This window comes from Lontra canadensis, unplaced genomic scaffold (genome assembly GCF_010015895.1).
Source record: "Lontra canadensis isolate GAN:19392208 unplaced genomic scaffold, GSC_riverotter_1.0 scaffold134, whole genome shotgun sequence".
Classification (NCBI taxonomy): Eukaryota; Metazoa; Chordata; class Mammalia; order Carnivora; family Mustelidae; genus Lontra; species Lontra canadensis.
Window position 1 is genome coordinate 1,902,999 of NW_022631128.1, and position 22,239 is coordinate 1,925,237.

Consider the following 22,239-nt stretch of genomic DNA (forward strand, 5'->3'; position numbering starts at 1 on the left):
AATAAAATCTTTAAAGTGAGAGAGAGAGAGAGAATGTCTAAAATTAGAATGACCATAGGGGGGCGCCTGGGTGGCTCTGTCGGTTGAGCTTCTGGGTCTCAATCTCACAGTTGTGAGTTTGAGTTCTGCTCTGGCTCTGATCTGGGCGTGACGCCTACTTAAAAATTTTTTTTAAAAAAGGAAATTAAAATCACCATAGCAAGTATTGGCATATATGTAGAGGAGCTGGAACTCTCATACACAGCTGGTGGAAATGTAAAATGGTACAACCAGTTTGGGAAACAGTTTCATAGTTTCTTTAAAATCTAACCACGCACCTACCATATGAGCTATATTTTGCACTCTTTAGGTTTTTAATCCAGGAGAAATGAAAAGCTATGTCCATACAAAGATTTGTACAATATTTGCTTGGAAGTGCATTTATAATAGTCAAAAACTGAAAACAACCCAAATGTTCATCAACAGGTGAATGAATAAACAAATTAGAGTGTATCCATATCCAAACAAATTAGAGTGTATCGTCCTTCCAGCACGACATGGAAGAATCTCAAAATAATACTAAGCGAAGGAAGCTATTCAAAAAAGGGTACATAGTGCATGTTTCTATTTATATAAAACGTTATAAACTGCAAACTCATCTTTAGTGACAGCATCAGTGTGAATGAGAGAATGATGTGTATGTTTACTATCTTGATTATGGTGAATATATATATGCAATATATAAACTTATCAAATGATATATTTCTAATATGTATAATTCATTCAGTTATACCTTAATAAAGCCATTTTTTAATGTCATAGATAACAACAGTCTGCATGGCCAATCATGCCAGAAATACATTCAAGGAAGTCTAAGTTGGGGGCGCCTGGGTGGCTCAGTTGGTTGGGCGACTGCCTTTGGCTCAGGTCATGATCCTGGAGTCCCAGAATCGAGTTCCGCATCGGGCTTCCTGCTCTGTGGGGAGTCTGTTTCTCCCGTTGACTCTCCCCTCTTCTCATGCTCTCTCTCTCTCTCTCTCAAAAAAAAAGTCTAAGTTGTTGAACCATGAACCTGGCAGATATGTTTTTCTGATCTCATACTCAACAGCAATGATCGATCTTGAGGAAAATAACACCAACTCTCAAATCCTGAGTTCCCCTGCCTCTGTCAAATGATAAAGCTACAATGTGCAAGATTCCATCTTTACGCTATACTTCAATATAAAGTTGAAGGGGTACCTGGGTGGCTCAGTGGGTTAAGCCTCTGTCTTTGGCTCAGGTGTCATGATCTCAGGGTCCTGGGATTGAGCCCCACATCAGGCTCTCTGCTCAGCGGGGAGCCTGCTTTTCCCTCTCTGCCTGCCTCTCTGCCTACTTGTGATTTCTCTCTGTCAAATAAATAAAATAAAATCTTTAAAAAATATATAAAGTTGAATTAAAAAAAGAAGTGGAATTATACTATAGCATGAAAAAATCTTGGGCTCAATGAACAGTATTGTTGGGGAATCGTGGGAAACTCTCAGAGTCCCATGATGCTGGCCTTCTCATCCATTCAACCTGGAGTCAAAAGGTCCACAGAATCCTGGGTCCTGGTGCAGGTCTTGGTCTCATACAGGGGTCTGTCACCACTACCTGTGTGGGGCCTTTTATTGTCTTGGTGGAAAAGTACTAAGCACAGAGATGTCCTCCATCCTGGTTTTCCACACCAGAGTCTGCAGCCCCAAGAGTTGGCAAGTCCCTCCGTACAACTGGCCACAGACTTTCCTGCTTGCAGACGTGTTTATTGTTTACATATGCGCTCTGCATGTGCTGGGATTTACAATCACCTCCTGTGATGGAGATTCACATTGTGTTGAAAGATTAACCATACTTGGTCTTCATCTCTTCCTCTGCTATTTGTTGACTGGCCAACTCTGGGCGAATCCTGGCCTCTTGAATCTATATCTGTGACACGGGGCAATGAGGCCATCTGTATGACATATTCCTGGGAGTGTATGTCAAGATCCCTTGTGAACCCAGAAGAAAGTAAACACAGAGTAAGTGAGTGTTATTATTGTCATCATGCTCCTGACTTAATACGGACAGCTAATGTCTGTTGATCACTCACTATGTGCCTAGCCCTGTGCTAAGTGCAAGTTATAACAACCCCGTGAGAGAGAAGCAGTTATCACCTCATTTCACAGAGGGAGAAATGGAGTTAGAAAGGTTGAGTGACTTGCCCAAGGTCATCAGATATTGGGGCTGGGAAGTGAATTCCGGTCTATCTGACCACAAAGCCCACGTCCTTCCCACCAGGCTGCACCGACCTCTACCCATGTGACCTCAAAAAGCTCCAGTCAGGGGCGCCTGGGTGGCTCAGTGGGTTAAAGCCTCTGCCTTTTGGCTCAGGTCATGATCCCAGGGTCCTGGGATCGAGCCCCGAGTTGGGCTCTCTGCTCAGCAGGGAGCCTGCTTCCTCCGTCTCTCTCTGCCTGCCTCTCTGCCTACTTCTGATCTCTGTCTGTCAAATAAATAAATAAAATAAAATCTTTAAAAAAAAAAAAAAAGCTCCAGTCAGGGGCGCGTGAGTGGCTCAGTCATTGGGTGTCTGCCTTTGGCTCAGGTTGTGATCTCAGGGTCCTGGGATCAAGCCCCACATCAGGATCCCTGCTCTGGGGGTAGCCTGCTTCTCCCTTTCCCACTTGCCCTGCTTATGTTCCCTCTCTCCCTATGTCTCTCTCTCTGCCACATAAATAAATAAAATCTTAAGAAGCAAAAAAAGAAATCTCCAGTCACCCTTTTCAAAACCCAATGACCCTAGAACTTCAAAACAAAGTGTCTGACTTACTCCTTGTAGTAGGCTGAATGATGGGCGCCCCCCCCCAAAGATATTAAGTCATAATCCCTGGAACCTGTAAATGTTACCTTATTTGGAAAATGGTTCTTTGTAAATATGATTAAGTTAAGGCTGTTGAGATAAGGAGATTATCCTGGATTATCTGCGCAGGCCCTAAATGCAACCACATGTATACTTGTAAGAATGAGCAGGCCAGGGTGTTCCTGAGAGCCCAGGAGCTAAAGAAGCTAAAGAGGTGGGGAGACAGAAGCAGCCAAGGGTTGGAGCCAGACCAGGAGACAGAGCCAGAGTTGGAGTAAAAACTGCTTTTGCTAAAGCAGCAGCAACTAAAACTATTTAAAAGATGCAGTTATTTTGGGACTGTTCACCTCCTTCCTTTCTTTCCTATATGTGATCCCTCTATCTGTTAGGAAGCTCTTTGCTCCTGGGGTTTGGAGAACTAGCATGCCCTTTCCTAGGAAGATAGTGGTAATCACCGGAGTCAACACTGGCATCAGCAAGGAGACGGCCAGAGAGCCTGATAGCAGAGGAGCTCAAGTAAGCATTGCCTTCTGAGATATACTGAAGGGATAATCTGCTGGCCAGTGAAACCCAGGCCAATACCAACAACTCTCAGATGCTAATTCAGAAACGGGACCCATCCCATACCAAATCCACCAGAGCCTTTGCTAAGGGCTTTCTGGCAGAGAAAAAAACAGCTCCATGTTCTGATCAACAACACAGGAGTGATGATGTATCCGTATTCCAAGTCAGCTGGTGGCTTTGAAACGAACCTGGGAGTCAATGTCCTCAGCCACTTCCTTTGTGCCCACTTGCTCCTGGTGCCACTGAAAAAGTCTGTGCCCTCGCAGGTGATGAACCTGTCATCAGTAACCCACCATGTGGTCAAGATTCACTTCCACAACCTCTGGGGGTCTCGCGCATTGCCACAGCAAAGTGGCCAATGCATTTTTAATTGGGAACTGGCCAAGAGACTCCAAGGCACAGGGGTCACCATCTATGCAGTGGACCCAGGCATCATCCACTCCCAGCTGGTCTGGGACTCCTTCCTTCTGTGCCTGCTCTGGACGTTCTTTATCCCCTTCATCAAGTCAACATGGTAGGGGGCATAGACCAGGTTGCACTGTCCCTTAGCTCAGAGCCTGGAGCCCTTGTGTGACAAATACTTTGGTGACTGCAAAAGGACCTGGGCGTCCCCAAGGGTCTGCAATAACAAAACCACTGAGTGCCTGTGGAATGTCGCTGTGAACTTCCAAAAACACAGTGAGAGTAGAGCTGATGGAAAAGTCACAGTTTTATTAGGACCAGTCCAGCCATAATGAAAGGGGACAAAGGAGAAGGCCCACCCTGAAAGATCGTCCTTAGGGTTGGCTACTGTTGAAAATTCTGCCCTGTTCTGATTCTCCAGACCCTTCTAGAAGGCTTTGCATACCCAACTTTCTTGTGAAGCTGGCTCATGGTACAAGATATTGACACCTGCCGGAGCATTCTTCTCCAAAACTTATAAGAATTGGTCGCTCTCTTGGGGCAGGAGGACTGGGCAGATCCCAGGCTGGTCATGGGGAAAACAGAAGGACCTGGGAAACAGGGGCAGTTTTCTCACCAATACCAGAAATGCTAGCTCAGCTGAGATGACAAGAGCATCGGCGTTACATATTTCCAATGGCTATAAGACTTAAACTTTTGACCGATCGTTTTCATCTTTGAATTACTAGTCACTCAGGAAATACTAGTCATTCAGGAAATACTCAGGAAATTTTTGGTTAACTTTGGCCAACTTTGATTTTCTTCCTCTGAGCACACTGGAGCTACTGCGTGAAACTGGACCTTCCCATTTTCTTTTTCCGATTTTTTTTTGTATTAAAGATTTTTCTCAGCTCTACTGAGATATAGTTGACATATAACATTGTATAAGTTAGGACCTACCCATTTTCAAGCACGCAGGTGGTTTCCTTTTCAAAAAAGTTCCCTTTACCTCAATTTTTAGAGAAAATGAAGACTGTGCATTGAAAAGAAAAAGAAAGAAAGAAGCAGAAGAAGACTTGAAAAGACTCAGAGGAGAAGGCAATGTAATGATGAAACAGAGAGATGTGAGGATGTTAACCTTGATGATTGAAGCAATGCCACCAGAAACCAAGGAATAATGACAACAACAGAGGTTGCAAGAGGTAAGGCATGATTCTCCCTAGAGCCCATGAGGGTACACAGCCCTTCTGACAACTTGATATTGACAAGTGATACTGATTCCAGACATGACCTACAGAACCATGAGAAAATAAATTTCATTTTGTATTGATCCACTGGCTGTTTGGTAGCATGTTGTTTAGATTCCATTTTTTTGTTGTTGTTACTTTTTTTCTTGTAATTGATTTCTACTTTTTTAAGGTTTTATTTATTTATTTGAGAGAATGAGACAGAGAGCAAGGGAGAGAGCACAAGCAGGGTGGAGAGGGAGAAGCAGACTCCCAGCCAAGCAGGGAGCCCAATGAAGGGTGGATCCCAGGATCCTGGGATCATGACCTGAGCCGAAGGCAGATGCCTAACCGACTGAGCCACCCAGGCACGCCTGATTTCTAGTTTCATTCAGAAAAGACGCCTGATATGATTTTAATAATCTTCAATTTGTTGAGACTTGTTTTGTGGCCTAACATGTGATCTATCCTGCAGAATGTTCCATGTGCACTTGAAGAGAATATGTATTCTGCTGGTTTGGGATGGAATGCTCTGTATATACCAGTTAAGTCTGTCTGGTCTAATGTGTCTTTCAAAGACACTGTTTACTTACTGATTTTCTATGTGAATAATCTAACCACTGATGTAAGTAGTGTGTTGAAGTCTCCTGCTATTATTGTATTACTGTCAATTTCTCCCTTTATGTCTGTTAATATTTGCTTTATATATTTAGGTGCTCCTATTTGGTACATAGATATTTATAATTTTTATATCTTCTTGTTACATTCCTCTTTATCATTATATTACACCATCCTTCATCTCCTGTTACGGTCTTTGTTTTAAAATCTATTTTGTCGGGTGCCTGGGTGGCTCAGTGGGTTAGGGCCTCTGCCTTCGGCTCAGGTTGTGGTCTCGGGGTCCTGGGATCAAGTCTCGCATCCGGCTCTCTGCTTGGCGGGGAGCCTGCTTCCTTCTCTCTCTCTGCCTGCCTCTCTGCCTACTGGTGATCTCTGTCTGTCAAGTAAATAAATGAAATCTTTAAAAAAAATCTATTTTGTCTGATGTAAGTACTGCTACCCCAGCTTTTTTCTTATTTTCATTTTCATGGACTATCTTTTTCCATCTATTCACTTTCAGTCTGTTTGTGCCTTTAGGTCTGAAGTGAGTATCTTGTAGGCAGCATAAAAATGAGTCTTGTTTTTTCATCCCTTTGGTGACGCTATGTCTTTTGATGAAGAATTCATTACATTTACATTTAAAGTAACTGTTGATAGGTAAGACTTACTGCCATTTTGTTCATTGTTTTCCAGTTATCTTTATAGTTCTTTTCTGTTCCTTTCTTCTTCTCTTGCTCTCTTCCATTGCAACTTGATGATTTTCTTTAGTGTTGTGTTTAGATTCCCTTCTCTTTATTTTCCTTTATGTGTATCTATTATAAATTTTTGGGTTGCGGTTACCATGAGGTTCGACTGTAACACCCTATGTCTATAAGTGTCTTATTTAAATTGGTGGTTGTTAAGTTCAAACACATTCTAAAAGCACTACATTTTTAATCCTTCCCTCCTGAATGTTTTGTGTATTTGATGTCACAATTTGCATGTTTTATTTTGTGTATCCCTTAACCACTTATTGTAGATATATTTGATTTTACTACTTTTGTCTTTTTTTTTATTTGACAGAGATCACAAGTAGGCAGAGAGGCAGTCAGAGAGAGAGGAGGAAGCAGGCTCCTTGCCGAGCAGAGAGCCCGATGCGGGGCTTGATCCCAGGACCCCGGGATCATGACCTGAGCCGAAGGCAGAGGCTTTAACCCACTAAGCCACCCAGGCGCCCCAATTATTATGTGTCTTATGCTCTTTGGGTTCATTTATTTGGGAATCTCTCTGATTCCTGGACCTAGATGTCTGTCTTTCCCCCAGGCTAGGGACGTTTTCAGCTATCATTTCTTCAAATATGTTTTCTGCCCCTTTCTCTCTCTCTTCTCCTGCTGGGACCCCTATAATATGGGTATTAACATAAAGAATGTTAATATGCTTGATGTTGTTCCAGCGGTCCCTTAATGTATCCTCATTTTTTAAATTCCTTTTTCTTTTTGCTGTTCAGTTTGGATGATTTCCACTACCCTGTCTTCCCAGATCACTGATCTGTTCTTCCACATCCTCCAATCTTTTACTAATTTCCCCTAGTGTGTTTTTGTTTCAGTTATTTTATTCCTCAGCTCTGAATTGTTTTTTTTTTATTTTTTCTTTGTTGACATTTTCAATGAGTTCATTAACTCTTTTCCCAAATTCTCTGAGCATCTTTATGATCATTACTTTGAACTCTTTATCAGGTAGACGACTTATGTCCGTTTCATTTAGTTCTTTTCCTGAGGTTTTGACTTATTCTTTCATTTTAACATATTCCTCTGTCTCCTTATTTTGTCTGACTCTCTGTTTTTTTTTCTATGTATTAAGTAGGTTCACAACATTTCCTGGTCTTTCAGATAGTGGCCTTAGTAGAAGGCATCTTATGGGCCCCCAAAGCATGATCCCCTCTGGGCACCAGAACCAGGCATTCCAGAGGTGTTCCCTGTGTAGGCTGCATGTGCAGCCTATTGTGACTGCTGGTGGGTGGTGCTGGCCCCCAGCATGACTGCCTGAGAGCCCCAGCTGAAGCTGCTGTAGATGTGTTGGTGGGTGGAATTATCTCCTAGTGTTGCTGGCTGTGAGGTCAGCCCATGACTCTTGCAGGCATGCTGGTGGACGTGGCTGCCTCTCCCTGTCATAGGAATCACTTTGGAGGGGCACTGGTCCCAACTGAGGCTGCCCACAGGGTGTGGTGGGGCAGAAGTTACTTTGGAAGGGTGTCTGCTGAGACAGGCCTATTGTGCAGGGTGGGGCTGCAAAGGAATCAGGTGGGGCAAGTGGTGCTAGCAAGGTAGATGGAGAGTGTCTGAACTGGTACCTGCCAGCACTGGCCAAGAGAGGCTGAAGGAAGGCAAGAAAAATGGTAACTGCTAACACTTCTGTTCCAGGTAAAATTTCCTACAGATCTCTACCCCTCCAGAACATATCCTAAAATTAGTCAATAATTTTCACATGTGGCCCAGGTATTTTTTAATCTGCTATCTCTGTGCTGGGTGTCAGAGCAAGTGAAATTGTGTAGAGCCTTGGTTTCCTATAGCCCACCAGCTTTCCCAGAATTAAGCTCCACTAATTTTCAAAACCAAATTTTATGGAGGCTCATCTTCCTAGGGCAGATCCTCAGGGCTGGTGGTCCCTAATGTGAGACTTGAACTCCTAGCTCCTCACAGAGGACCTCCATGCCTGTGATATTCCTTACACTTATGAGTTGTTACACCAGGGTTTGGTTCTCAACCAGGGTGCATCTCTGCCATTCCTACCTTTTTTTTTTTAAGATTTTATTTATTTACTTGTCAGAAAGAGAGAGAGTACAAGCAGAGAGAGAAGCAGGCTCCCAACTGAGCAAGGAGTGATTTGGGATTTGATCCCAGGACCCTGAGCTGAAGGCAGACCCTTAACCAACCAAGCTACCCAGGTGTCCTATTTCTTACCCTAGTTTTCTCTCTTTTTTTGAGATTTTATTTATTTATTTGACAGAGAGAGACGCTGCAAGAGAGGGAACACAAGCAAGGGAGTGGGAGAGGGAGAAGATTTCCCACGGAACAGGGAGCCGGACACGGGCTCAATCCCAGGACTCCAGGATCATGACCTGAGCCAAAGGCAGATGCTTAATGACTGAGCCACCCAGGTGCTCTCCTACCCTTCTTGATGTAACTTTTTCTTCATATCTTTGGGTGTGGATGGGCTTTCTGCTTGTCTCTAAGTTATGCCCAGAAAGAGTTGCACCAGATAGTTACAGCCTTGATGTGTCTCTGGGAGGAGGAGGTGAGCTCAGGATATTTCTACTCTGCCATCTTTCCCTCTAAGAGTGATAACCTGATTTCTAGTGTCCATGTCCAAAGAGAAATTTTGACCAGGATGGATCATACCCAGAGTTTAATCCATACCTATTTTAGGTGTTGAGTTTTTTTTTTTTATTTGACAGAGAGAAAGAGAGATCACAAGTAGGCAGAGAGGAAGGCAGAGAGAGAGGGGGAAGCAGACTCCCCGCTGAGCAGAGAGCCCAAGGCAGGGCTTGATCCTAGGACCCTGGGATCATGACCTGGGCCAAAGGCAGAGACTTAACCCACTGAGCCACCCAGGCACCCAAGATTTGGTATTTTTGAGCTGATAATATTAAATGAGATTTGGGACTTGAGTTCATAGTGCAATGCATTGAGAAATTTGGGGGTTTGGTGACATACTACATGTGTTGTTTTTTTTTTCTTGTGGGATGGAAATGAATCCTTGGGGACCAGGAGGCTGATTACAGGTGAATAATCCCCCCCCCCCAAAGATATTCTATTTCCTGGAATTTATGTATGTTACCTTACAATAATAACAAAAAAGGACTTGCTGATGGGATTAAGTTAAATATCTTCAGATAAAGATCTTATCCTGGATTATTTGGGTGGATCCTAAATGTATCACAAGCGTCCTTATCAGAGGGAAGCAGAGGGAAATTTGACACCAAGAGAAGAAAAGAGGGGGGTGTGACCATGGAAGCAGAGATTAGAATGATGCGGCCACAGCCAAGAAAAGCTGGCAGCTACCAGAAGCTGGAAGAACAAGGAGCATATTCTCTCCTAGAGCCTCTGAAAGGAGCACAGCCCTGCTGACACCCTGATTCCAGCACAGAGAAACTAATTTTAGGCTGCTAGTTTCCAGAACTGTGATAAAATAAATTTCTCGGGTTTTTTTTAAGATTTTTATTTATTTATTTGACAGAGAGACACAGCGAGAGAGGGAGCACAAGCAGGGGGAGTGGGAGAGGGAGAAGCAAGTTTCCTGCCAAGCAGGGAGCCCAATACAGGGCTCCATCCCAGGACCCTGGGATCATGACTAAGCTGAAGGCAGATGCTTAACGACTGAGCCACCCAGGCACCCCAAATTTCTGTTGTTTTATGCTGCAAGACATTAATTTGTTACAGCAGCCAAAGGAAATGTGAGTGATTGCAAGAGATTATGTAGATTTTGTTGAAGGTTCTTTGTAGTGTTAAAATGCATTCATTTATTCATTCAGCAACCAATAAATATTTGAGGCGATATGAAAGAGTAATTAAAACCACAGACTATGGATTCAGTTCAACTTGGGAGTGAATTCTAGCTCTGCTACCCACTGATTGTGTGACCTTGATCAGGGTGCTTAACTCTCTGAGCCTCAGTCTCAACATCTATCTGCACAATAAGGATAATAACAGTACTTAACTCAAGGTGAGGTTCTGAAAATTACATGGGATGATGCGCATGAAGGGCTTTGTGCTGGCAGCAAGGGTCACTGCCGTCCCTGTTCTCAGAGAGCTCTGTCATTCTGGGAGGAACAACTTAGAGAGATCAAGGCTGTGGCTAGAAAGCACAGGGGAGGGGCACCTGGGTAGCTCAGTGGGTTAAAGCCTCTGCCTTCAGCTCAGGTCATGATCCCAGGGTCCTGGGATCAAGCCCTGCATCAGGCTCTCTGCTCAGTGGGAAGCCTGCTTCCCCCAACCCCGCCTCCATCTCTGCCTACTTGTGATCTCTGTCAAATAAATAAATAAATAAATAAATAAATAAAATCTTTATATATATATATGAAAGCACAGGGGATATTGGGGACCCATTGGAGACACTGGTGGTGGGGAGGGGGAGAAAAGAATGCCTAGAGAAAGTAACTTCTGAATCCCCTGAGGGACGCAGTGAACCGTAATTACATGGATACTTTTTAATACTATTGTAAGTATTACTCTTAAGGGATAAAACTTGTTCCTAGCTATTGGGTATTCTAAGAAAAGCGCATTTTTTAAAAAGCACCTATCAAGGGGCACCTGGGTGGCTCAGTCGTTAAGTGTCTGCCTTCAGTTCAGGTCATGGTCCCAGGGTCCTGGGATCAAACCCCGCATCAGGCTCCCTGCTCAGCAGGAAACCTGCTTCTCCCTCTCCCACTCCCCCTGCATGTGTTTCCTCTCACTGTGTTTCTCTCTGTCAAATAAATAAATAAATCTTTTTTAAAAAAGCACATATTAAAAACGGAGAAAAAAAATGGAGTTTAAGATGATTCCCCTCCCCGACTGGGTTTGCATGGGGAGTCGGGCAGGCGGCCACTGCCACCTTGGCTGCTGAACTGCTGCTGCCACCACCATTGCTTTGATCCTCCATCCATCACCACCATTGCTTTGATCCTCCATCCATCTCACCATGGCCGAGGAGCTCTCTGCAGCCTCATCCTACACCAAAGATTATTTCTACTGTCCCATCTGTTACAGGTGCTAAAAACTGCCATGAGGCCATGGTCTATCAGCACGTCTTCTGTAGAAAATGTTTTCTGACTACAACAAGAGAAAGCAGAATACATTATCCCCTCTGTTACCGAAATGTGACTAGAAGAGAGAGTGACTGTCCTAAACAAGCCTAAGACCTTGAAACTATCATGAGGTTTGCTGATAGCTGCAGATGCTGTGCAAAACAAATTAAATTCTATAACTTGAGACATCATTACAAATTTTGTTAAGAAGTATCAAGATGTCCTTGCTCAGCACGGAGGCTGCTGCACCCTCTCCCTCTGCCTGCTGCTCCCCGTGCTGTGCACTCTCTCCTGCTCTCGCTCTCTCTCTCTCTGCGTCAAATAAATGAATAAAATCTTTATAATTTTTTAATTTTAAAAAAGGGACGCCTGGGTGGCTCAGTCAGTTAAGGGTCTCACTTCGGATCATGTTGTGATCCCAAGGTCCTGGAATCAAATCCCACCTTGGGCTCCCTGCCCAGCAGGAAGCCTGCTTCTCCCTTTTCCTCTGCCTGTTGTTCCTCTTGCTTGTGATCTCTCTCTCCTTGTCAAAAGAATGAATACATTTTTTAAAAAATAAGAAGTATCAAGATGAACATGGTGATTCCTCTCCCATTCCAAACATTCAGATCTCTCAAGATTCAGTAGGAAACAGTAATAGGAGTGAAACACTCACCTCTGAGGACACAGAAACTTGTCAAGAAAATACAGGTTTTTCTGGGCATCCCACTTTAAAGTGTCCCTTTCATCAATGATTAAATTTTACCTGACAGCATTTATGAAATCACTGTAACAATGACCAGATAGTTCCTATTTCAGATCATTCCTGTGATGTGCCCTATTTGTGTGTCTCTTCGCTAGGGAGCTTCTAGCTAAATTACTAGAAATTTTGTTAGTCATCTAATCAAAGACATCAGTTTGATTACAGATGATTTGTTAATCTTCATCTAGAGCAGAAAACCCAGTATCAGACTGCTATTGAATCTTTTCAAGTGAACATATGAAGACTGTGGACATCTCTGAAACTTTATACCTACAAGTGCTATCTTTAATGGGACAACTATATGAAGTCATTGTCTCAATATTTCGATGTGTGTATTAACAAAAGTAATTCAATCTAAAAAAAGAAGTTTAAAATTCTTAAGTCACTAGAGAGATCCTAGAAAAGAACCCCTGAGGAACTTGCAACTGAGAAAGTTGCAAACTGATAGCAAGGATTTGAGGTGGTGGCCTCGTACTTACTATTTATTAAAATGAAACAATAAAGTCAGAGCAGAGAGTAGCAAGATGTACGCTGAAGGGGAAAGGAACATCTGAGCATGCGCAAGGCATGAGCTTATGGAATCTGGAGTGGCCAATTCTGGCAGAGCGCAATCCTGCTTCAGGCGGGAAAATCAACCCACTTTGAAAAGACGGTCCTATCCCTGGAGCTGGACTTTTAGACCCTGTTCCTGACTCATTTGCCCCGCCTACTCTCCTAGGCTTTGATTGGCCAGTTCAAGTTCATTAACTGTTCTGATTGGTTGACTACTCTTGGGCAGTGGAATTCTGGGACTTCATCTCGTGGAGCGATTCTTAGCCGCCACGGCTTCAACCCTGAGGTAAGCGCTCTCTTTGGACCATCTTGAACAGGTTAAAGATAGGCTAGTAAAAAAGTAAGGAACCTCTGTAGATCACTCAAATAGTTTAGTTCTTGCTGTACCTCAAGATCCTTAGGACTGAAAAATGATTTAAAGCTTTTCGGGGTAATCCCGGTCAGGCAAAGATAAAATTAAAACTATTTTTGGCCTGTAAGACTTTATAATTGTTCTTCCTGAAGGAAAAAGAACTCCCCTTAGCCCGAGAAACCCCCAAATCAGCTAGATGCCACTAGATTTCTTTAACTGGAGATAAAAGCCACTGCCTAAGTGACTCCTTTATTGCCTCCTCCAGGATTAAGCAGAAACTTTCTTGGCCTCAGAGATCCCTAAATTTCCTCTCCTTAAGAGTTTCCAAGTGCCATCAGTTGGGGAACACCAGATTACTACATTAAAACTCTCCACATTCTGGGGCGCCTGGGTGGCTCAGCCTATTAAGCATCAGCCTTTGGCTCGGGTCGGGATTCCAGGGTCCGGGGATGGAGCCCCGCATTGGGCTCCCTGCTCGGTGAGGAGTCTGTTTCTCCCTCTGCCCCTTCCCCCGCTCGTGCTCATTCATTCTCTGTCTCTGTTTCTGTCTCGCTCACAAAAATAAATAAAATCTTTAAAAAAATAGAAAAATAAAGCTCTCCATATTCTCAGCCTAAGCGAAGGTTGGTCCTGTAGTCTTGGAGATTCCACTTCCCTTCACACTAAATATTTTCTTTTTTTTTAAGATTTTATTTATTTATTTGACAGACAGAGATCACAAGTAGGCAGAGAGGCAGGCAGAGAGAAGGGGGAAGCAGGCTCCCTGCAGAGCAGAGAGCCCCATGCGGGTTCAATCTCAGGACCCTGATATCATGACCTGAGCTGAAGGCAGAGGCTTAACCCACTGAGCCACCCAGGCACCCCTTTTTTTCTTAAAGGTTTTATTTAAATATTTTCTTTTTTTAATAAAGATTTTATTTATTTATTTGCCAGAAAGAGAGATAGAGAGTGTCCAAGTGCGGGGAGGGGCAAAGGGAGAGGGAGAAGCAGGCTTCCTACTGAACAGAGAGCCCTGGACCCCAGGATTATGATGAAGGCAGACGCTTAACCGAATGAGCCACCCAGCTTCCCTGTTTCTTTTTTTTTTTTTTAAGATTTTATTTATTTATTTGTCAGAGAGAGCGAGCACGCGCCTGCACAAGTAGGGGGAATGGCAGGCAGAGGGAGAAGTAAACTCCCTCCCGAACAAGGAGCCCAATGTGGGACTCAATCCCAATACCCTAGGATCATGACCCAAGCCAAAGGCAGATGCTTAACCGACTGAGCCACCCAGACATCCTGCCCCATGTTTGCTTGACACCCCCTCCTTGTCCTTTCTCAGGGACAGATAAGCCCAGGATGGAGAAAAGTAGAACCTTGATTCCAGGTGATTAACTGAATATAACCTACCCTCAATGCTGTCTCTCTTCCTCAGGACCTTTGGCCTTGTGGCTGGAGAGATTAGGCTACATCCTTCAGAGATCAAATTATTCCCGGCGCCATGAATAAAGGCAGCTCCTTTGCAAAGAACTCCAAGGAGGATACCCAGAAATCAGAGAAGAAATGCAAGGTGAAGTGTCCTGGAGGGGGTCGAGGAATGGCCCAGGGGATACTGTAGGGGGACTAGATTTTGAGGAGGTGAGTTCAGAGGTACTAGGGAGAAGGAGCAGAGTATCAGGGGGGAGATCCATAGCCTCTGGAGCTCCCCACCTTCACTGTCTCCTCACCTAGCATCTCTGGAGACAACCAGTCTTTGACCTTGCACTGCATTTGGTGACTCTCAGTCCATTCTGGAAGGTGAAAGAGCATGCCATCAGCCTTAAGCATCTACCACAAGCTGGGGAAGAGGGTAGGGAATGTTACCCATGTTCTCTCGGTTAACCTTGACATTAACCAGGGGGTATTATTCTCCTCAGTTCACAGATCCCAACATGGAGGTCCTGTAGCAGAGGAAGAGACCCCCGCTGAAGATCAGACATGTTTAGCTCAGTTGCTGCTCTGACGTACTTATTTTTCTTTCCTAGGCCTTCAAGGATATTTCCAAATACTTCTCTAAGGAAGAGTGGGCAAAGCTTGGATACTCAGATAAAATCACCTACGTGTACATGAAGAGAAACTATGACACCATGACTAGTCTAGGTAACAGAAAGTTCTGGGTGCAGACAAACCTGGGAACACATGACCATCCCTCAGTACCTTTACATGCCATGCCTTCTTCCTAGGCTGCTTAAGTGTCCCAGATCTTCCTGCAGGGAGAAATCCCAGGGCAGCTTTGAGGCACTCTCCTCTTTTTAATATTCTGTGCAGGGCTGAGGACCTGAAGTGGCCACAAAGAGGCTCAGACCTAGGTCTTGCCCATTTCTCTTCTGCTCACCCTGGTTTGGAATTCCCAGCTGATGAGCTTGACTGTCCCTGCTGCCTCCCAGGATTCTACCCCACATTCCTCCTCTCCGGTTGTCTCTTAAGGGACAAATATTTCGCTTCTTTCTAGGTCTCAGGGCCTCTCTCCCGGCCTTCATGTGTCCTAAAAAACGAGCCATGAAATCCAACGGGCGTGATTCTGATGATGATCAGAACGAGAATCAGGGTGAGTCAAAGGAGAGGTTTCAAGAGAGCATCCCGTAGCCCAGTTGCTTTGGGGTCCAGCTGCTTAGGAAGGATTCTCTGGAGTTTGTTTCCTCAAAAGCATCATGGCTGAGTGAGAAAAGTTGGATGTAGAAGGTCGAGTAGAGTCAGAGGCCATTCATATAAAATCTTAAAACATGCAAAGCAAGAGTGTGTATTTTTATGGATAATAAGTAAATGGTAAGTGCATAAAACCTGAATGAGAATAAAACCCATCAAATTCAGGAGTGCAAAGGGACGGATGTCAGGGATCAGGGAGGACTGCACAGAGGGCTTCAGCTATGACTTGTTTATAGTGTTTTGTTATATTTTGAATAAAGATCTCAGAACAGTCTGAAGCAGTTGCGGGATAATGGGAAGTTCTGACAAGACTCAGTGGTAGATGTGCATATGTTTCCAAAATTATTCTCCCTAAGTTTCTCTACATTTGAAACATTTCGTTTTTTAAAAAGGAGTTATGGTTCTTGCTAAACACTGTTAATGAATCACAGGACAATTAAGAAAAATTTAATTATAGTGTAGATCCATGTGGAGCGTCTGGCCAGCTGTCGGTAGAGCATAAGACCCTTGATCTCGGAGTCATGAGTTCAAGCCCCATGTTGGGCATAGAGATTACTTTTTTTTAAAGTGCAGGGACGCCTGGGTGTCTCAGTCAGTTGGGTATCCAGCTCTTGATTTCAGCTCGGGTCAAGTCTCGGGTCGTGGGATAGAGCCCCACATTGGGCTCCACACTCAGCTCAAAGTCTGCTTATCTCTTTCCCTCCCCCAGCTTGGGCTTGTTTGTGCACATATGTGCGCTGTCTTGCTCTCAAATAAATAAAATCTTTTTAAAAATAAAATTTAAATTTAAAAAAGTGTAAATCCACAAAAAACTTCCAGAGTCAATGTCATAATAGGTCATAAGTATCAGATAAATATATTAAGAGAGAGTGATGAATGCATTAGGAAATGACATACGGCTATATCCCCAAGTTTTACCTAAACCAAATAGTCTTCTTGCTCCCCATTAAACCTGATTCTATGTGTTGAGCTTGGGAGATGTTTGAGAAAGTGATCCTTCACCCATTAGCTTTTCTCCTTATCAGTGAGCAGAGGTAACATATGGTGAAAAGGGTAGCAGATTCTAGAAATCTTTGTGTATTTGATCAGTGTGTGTACTCACCATAAAGGGGATGAAATGTATTCACTTGCTTTTCTGCTCTGACAGCACAGCTGTAAGCAGACAGAGTCAGAATTTTCAAACTGTCTCCAACAGACCTATGACTCTCTGGGAAAACAGGCCAGATTCTGCAAGCACCCAAAATTGCTGAGAGGGCTGAAAATCCAGTGCTTGAGAGTCTACAGTTTTTGACACTACAAAAGTACCTTTTTTTAAAAAGATTTTATTTATTTGACAGAGAGAGACACAGCAAGAAAAGGAACACAAACAGGGGGAGTGGGAGAGGGAGAAGCAGGCTCCCCGCTGAGCAGGGGCCGACTGAGCCATCCAGGTGTCCCTGAAGGAGTAACTTTATACTGGAAATATTCCAGAACCACTGGGCCAAATCACCCACGATTCCTCATACACCTAATGGCTTTGTTGAAATGTAATTGGCATACTATAAAATTCACCTGGTCTGAGTGGACAGTGATTTTAGCTGCCACATCCTTTTAAGTCAATGCAATCAATTTAATTAATTCAATCAGTTTAATTCCTTGGGTAGGGGAAAGGTAAGAAATATGTAGTAGCACAGGATAAGGCAGTGATGGGGTTTGGTTCAAGGTTTAGAAATCATTGGGGCGCCTGGGTGGCTCAGTGGGTTAAAGCCTCTGCCTTCGGCTCGGGTCATGATCCCAGGGTTCTGGGATAAGAGCCCCACATCGGGCTCTCTGCTCAGCAGGGAGTCTGCTTCCTCTACCTCTGTCTGCCTCTCTGCCTACTTGTGATCTCTGTCTGTCAAATAAATAAATAAAATCTTTTTTAAAAAAGGTTTAGAAATCATCAGAAGGGGACACCTGGGTAGCTCAGTCGGTTAGGCCACTGCCTTAGGCTCGGGTCATGATCCCAGGGTCCTGGGATCGAGTCCCGCATCAGGCTCCTTGCTCGGCAGGGAGCCTGCTTCTCTCTGCCTCTGCCTGCTTGCATTCTCTCTCTCTCTCTCTCTGACAAATAAATAAAATCTTAAAAAAAAAGAAATCATCAGAAGGAAAATTATGAATTGGTGCCACAAATAAATGTATAAACCATGATTTAAAGACAGTTCAAAAACCAGTCTCAAAATAACTCCTTGACAATAAGTGGACTCATAATCCTTTCCTGCAGAAACCCCTGATGCCACAGGAGTCTCAGGAGTTTGGAAATATTTGCCAACAAAGCAAAATTCCTATTTATCACTTTCTTTTAGATGAATCTTCTCAGGAAGCTTCTGATGCTCAAGAGAGAGAGAAAATGAAGGTAAGTATCTCCCAAATCTAAAAAACCAGAGATTCTCTCCCTCCACAGATGAGAACATCAGTAAGAGTGGGAGGGTACTGAATATAGCCGGACCGTCACTGCCTCCCTTTCCTGATCTCTTCTGACAATTCCTGATGCATCGGTTGTTTAATAATGAGCGATTGTGATAGTCGATACTTCTTTTATTTTCACAGTGATGTCAGATAATTCACCGGCTTTCATTTCTTTAATCCTTCAGAAAAACCTCAATGATATTTTCTTAGCATTATTCCCAGCTAATAATGAAGATATTATTAATAATAATAATAACTAATCATAAAGTTGAGGCTATTGTAGCACAGAGATTCTAAGTAATTTTTCCGAGACCATGTGGCAGTGATAGTAATCTGTACATTTGAAACATTTCTTTTTTTAAAAGCCCTTATTGTTCTTGCTGAACAATATTGTTTTTGCTGAACACTGTTAACGAATCACAGGACAATTAAGCCCCAAATGATATCCCAGCTCATGAGCCCTTTCATGTGTCTAAGTTCAGGAGTTACCCCCCACACACACACACACACCAAGGTTTCTACCCCACAGAGGCTGCTAAGGCCTTGGTTTAGACATCCACTCTCGAAAGAGGAAATACCAGCTCCCCTCTGCTCTGCGGTAGGGCCAGTCTCTCCTGGCTTGAGAATGACCTTAGCTGTCAGCCCCTCCCTACTGTGAGCTCCTATGGGAACTTGTCTGCACCTGAGGCATCTCTGAAGCCTCCATCTGGGCCCCGGGGCTGGGGACAGGGGACCCTCTGAGGTGCCCCAAATTGTTCCTTGAGTAAGTGATTCCACAGTTTTAGATTAAACTCTACTTTAGAGGGACAAGGCCCCTGGAAGTTGAATTGCCAGTGTGGAGACCTTGGAGACAATGCAAAGAAGGATCAGAAGAGAAAGTATTCATTTTCATTATCACCACATTGAAAAGTGTTTGCAAGCTTGGAAAGGACTTTCCCTTAGCTTCTTCTACTCTTCTTCTTCCCTGTTTCAGAAATGAGGGAGCTGAAGGAAAGGTAGCTTAAGATTGTTGGTCAGTGACTCACACGCTGACGCAAACAGAACTGGTACAGCAGCCATCTTGCCTACTTCCCCATTAACCGTTCTTGCCAGGGCAGGACAGAAGGTGGCATCTGGCGTGGCTTTCTTCGCTGTCCATATTAATTGCTGTGCACCATTCCTTTCCTCTCCCCTGTGCTCCTCTCCCTTCTGCTGTTTTCCAGCAGTGTTCTGTCCCCTCTGAATTTTTACCTTTACTCTCCCAGCAGTTCTCTATCAGCTTATGCACGATTCCCTTATATTTTATAGAAGCCCCTCCTTTCTTCCAGAGACCATGTGGAATCTTAGAATGCTACTCTTCCCCGAATCTTCTGTATACCACATACCACTTCCATGGAGCATTTTTGCTGTTTGCAAGAATATCTGAAAGGGGGGTGAAGACGAACGTTCTAGTCCTGGAAACACCCTTCATTTAGGCCATTCCTTTTTGTCCTAACCTTCCTCATAATTTAGGTACAGGTTATATAATCATCTCCCAGAGTTGTTGAGGACATTAATCAAGGTATGGATGTGAAGACACTTCGTAAGCTCTAAACCACTAGAGAAATGCCATTGATACTCTTTGTATGTGACCTTCACATTAAAAAGGTGATGCTCGAGAAAACAATAAAGGAAGAAAGCGATTCGGAACCAATACCAATAACACCTGGCCCTGAGCAGGCTCAGAAAGAGCCGTGCCCCCCAGAAGAAGCGAGTACCTCTGGTCAACAGAGTGAGAACATACCAGGTAAGAGATGCCTCGGTGGCTCCGTCAGCTAAGCATCTGCCTTCTGCTCAGGTCGTGATCCCAGAGTCCTGGGATCGAGTCCTGCATCTGGCTTCTTGCTCAGCGGAGAGCCTGCTTCTCCCTCTGCCTGCCAATCCCCCCTGCTGGCACATGTGCTCTCTTGCTTTCTTTCTCTCTGACAAATAAATACAATTAAAAAAAAAAAAGCAGAAGATACCAAGTAAGAGGTAGCCATGTGGGAGCAACCCCTCTGCCTTTCCTGGCTATGTTCCAGTATGTGGTCTAGGCATGGGGGATGGATCCTGGGCGGGCCTGGGGCCAGACCTGCTGGAGGAGCTCACCCAGCTCCAGCCGAGATGTTAGAACGTGACTTCCAGAGTCACAGGTTTGAATTGTCATTGATATAACAGCGGGTGATTCTAGGCAAGTCTTCCAAATTCTCTGAACTCCAGATTCCTTGTCCGTAAAATGGAAATAAAGAATCGTAGTTCACAAATTGTTCAAGGCGTTAAGCCTAGAAAGCCTGACAACACGAAAGGTGGTCAAGTCATTCCATCTGTGATAACCCGGGAACATATCTCACTCACAGTTGTATCCCCAGCCCTCAGCTCAATGCCTGACGCACAATATGCCCTTAACAAACATAGGCTGAATGAAAGAAGGTCTGAATAAATGTTCTGGTACGTAAAGAGGGTGGCAATCCAAACCTGACAATGGGAGGAGCCAGAAGCGAAAATTCCAACTGGCATTTGGTGTGTATCAGCGCGGGTCTAACATCTCAGCCTCTCTGAGCCAGAACATGGGGAAAACAGGCTATGTCGAATGCCTGTGTGCCCTCGGGAAGGAGCAGGCATCTTCTTATCTGGGAAAACAGAGACTAACACTCCCCAGCCCATCTGGCCCCCCCATTTACCAGCTCTTCTCCACTGTAGGACCCAGGAAAGTGATGAATAGCGTTTGGGCCTATAGACTGCGGGAAAGAAAGACCCTGATCGTGTATGAAGAGATCAGTGATCCCGAGGAAGATGACTAAATCTGTAAGTGACCCTTCAGTCCGCACCCGCACCCCTCTGCGAAATGTACTTTCTTGTTAACAGTATTGGTGCCCCATCTTGTCACCTGTTCCCCAGAACATTCCTTTCTCCTAGTCCCTTGAGGTGCTGCTTTGAGGCTAAGTGATGAGGTTCCCCCAGGCTCTCTGTGCTCCCTGCTCTGTGTATCTAGGGATCCTCCCTACCTAGAATGCTATGGGCTCCCAAAACCATGATGTGTAGGCCACGTCTTCCTCTAGCCTAGAAACTCCGAGGACAGGTAAAGGAGTCACTGTGGCCTGAGCACAAGGTTCTGTTGGAGAAGCAGTGGGAGGTGCTTGTAGACCATGAGACAGGACAGAATCTGAGTGCTCGGGGTACTGCAGGCCCGAAGGAGGAGTTTGGTGTGGATTTATCAGGCGATCGGAGCTCACTGCCACTCACGTTCCTTCTCTTTCCTTGCCTCAACTTCAGGGATGTGACAAGTGCCCATGATAAGGAGCAGAACCTGGTGGCCTTTCACGAACATGGGCACGGCTGTGAACTCCTAGCCATCAGGTGTATAGCAAGTAAAAGAGTTCACAATAGTGAAAAGTTAAGCACGATTTTTCTTACTATGTGCCAGATATTCTGTTAGATAATAGAGCTCTGTTAATAAGCAAGACATCTACTCAATGCATATTTCTTTCTGTGTATCCATGCACTTACTTTAGAAAACAAAGTATCGTGGGGGTATTCTCTGCCCAGAACAGCACAACCCTCCTCCTCTGATGCGATTGCTGGAGGGCAGCTCTGGGTGTTTGGTTCCACGTGTTTTTCTCTGCATTTACATGCACGTGCAGTACCACTCTAAGTATCTCCCACCTGCTCTTTCCCACTGCCAGCACGTCCTGGACAAGCACCCCTCATTTTGTTGCTGTCTAGCAGGTGCCCCATGCTGCAAAACCCCCTTTCTTCATTTGTGTTGCCTCAGTTGTTGATAATTAATAAAAATTTACAAGTTTCTCTCGGTTGTTTGCTTGTCTTGTTCTTGGGCACAGAGCCCTGTACATATGCGTGAATGTTTCTTTAGCACACGGTCTCAGAAGTGGAGCTGTCATGTCAGCGGGTTCATTCATTCAACAAACACCTACTGAGCACGTCCTGTGTACCGAGCACTGTTCTAGGTGCTGGAAAAACATCAGGGAACAAGACAGACAAATGCCCCAGCCCATGTGGAGCTGGTATTCTAATGGAGGATTTTTCAGTTTTCATTTTGACGGACACCGTACACCCCAGACCTGGGGCGGGTGCTGGTTGGACACCATGGCCTTTGATGTCTGTGAGATCTCCAGGGTC

General features: G+C 44.4%; 1 protein-coding gene and 2 pseudogenes across 1 annotated transcript; all 3 read left to right on the forward strand.

The window, feature by feature from the left end:
- Nucleotides 1-2,982: 2,982 nt before the first annotated feature.
- On the forward strand, nucleotides 2,983-6,152 carry LOC116858282 (annotated as a pseudogene).
- A 5,110-nt stretch (nucleotides 6,153-11,262) lies between these two features.
- On the forward strand, nucleotides 11,263-12,351 carry LOC116858308 (annotated as a pseudogene).
- Nucleotides 12,352-14,433: 2,082 nt separating this feature from the next.
- On the forward strand, nucleotides 14,434-21,887 carry LOC116858265 (putative protein SSX6). Its single transcript, XM_032842968.1, has 7 exons — nucleotides 14,434-14,563; nucleotides 15,018-15,132; nucleotides 15,485-15,580; nucleotides 18,003-18,052; nucleotides 19,732-19,870; nucleotides 20,803-20,907; nucleotides 21,376-21,887. Exons 1-6 carry the CDS (start codon nucleotides 14,495-14,497, stop codon nucleotides 20,901-20,903), a joined length of 570 nt encoding a protein of 189 aa, XP_032698859.1. The 5' UTR covers nucleotides 14,434-14,494; the 3' UTR covers nucleotides 20,904-20,907; nucleotides 21,376-21,887.
- The last annotated feature ends 352 nt before the right edge of the window (nucleotides 21,888-22,239 follow it).

Coding starts and splice junctions, on each gene's coding strand:
- LOC116858265 (XM_032842968.1), top strand. CDS start 14,495: ATGAATAAAGGCAGCTCCTTTGCAAAGAACTCCAAGGAGGATACCCAG. Junction 14,564..15,017: donor AATCAGAGAAGAAATGCAAG/GTGAAGTGTCCT, acceptor TTTCTTTCCTAG/GCCTTCAAGGATATTTCCAA. Junction 15,581..18,002: donor TGATCAGAACGAGAATCAGG/GTGAGTCAAAGG, acceptor ACTTTCTTTTAG/ATGAATCTTCTCAGGAAGCT.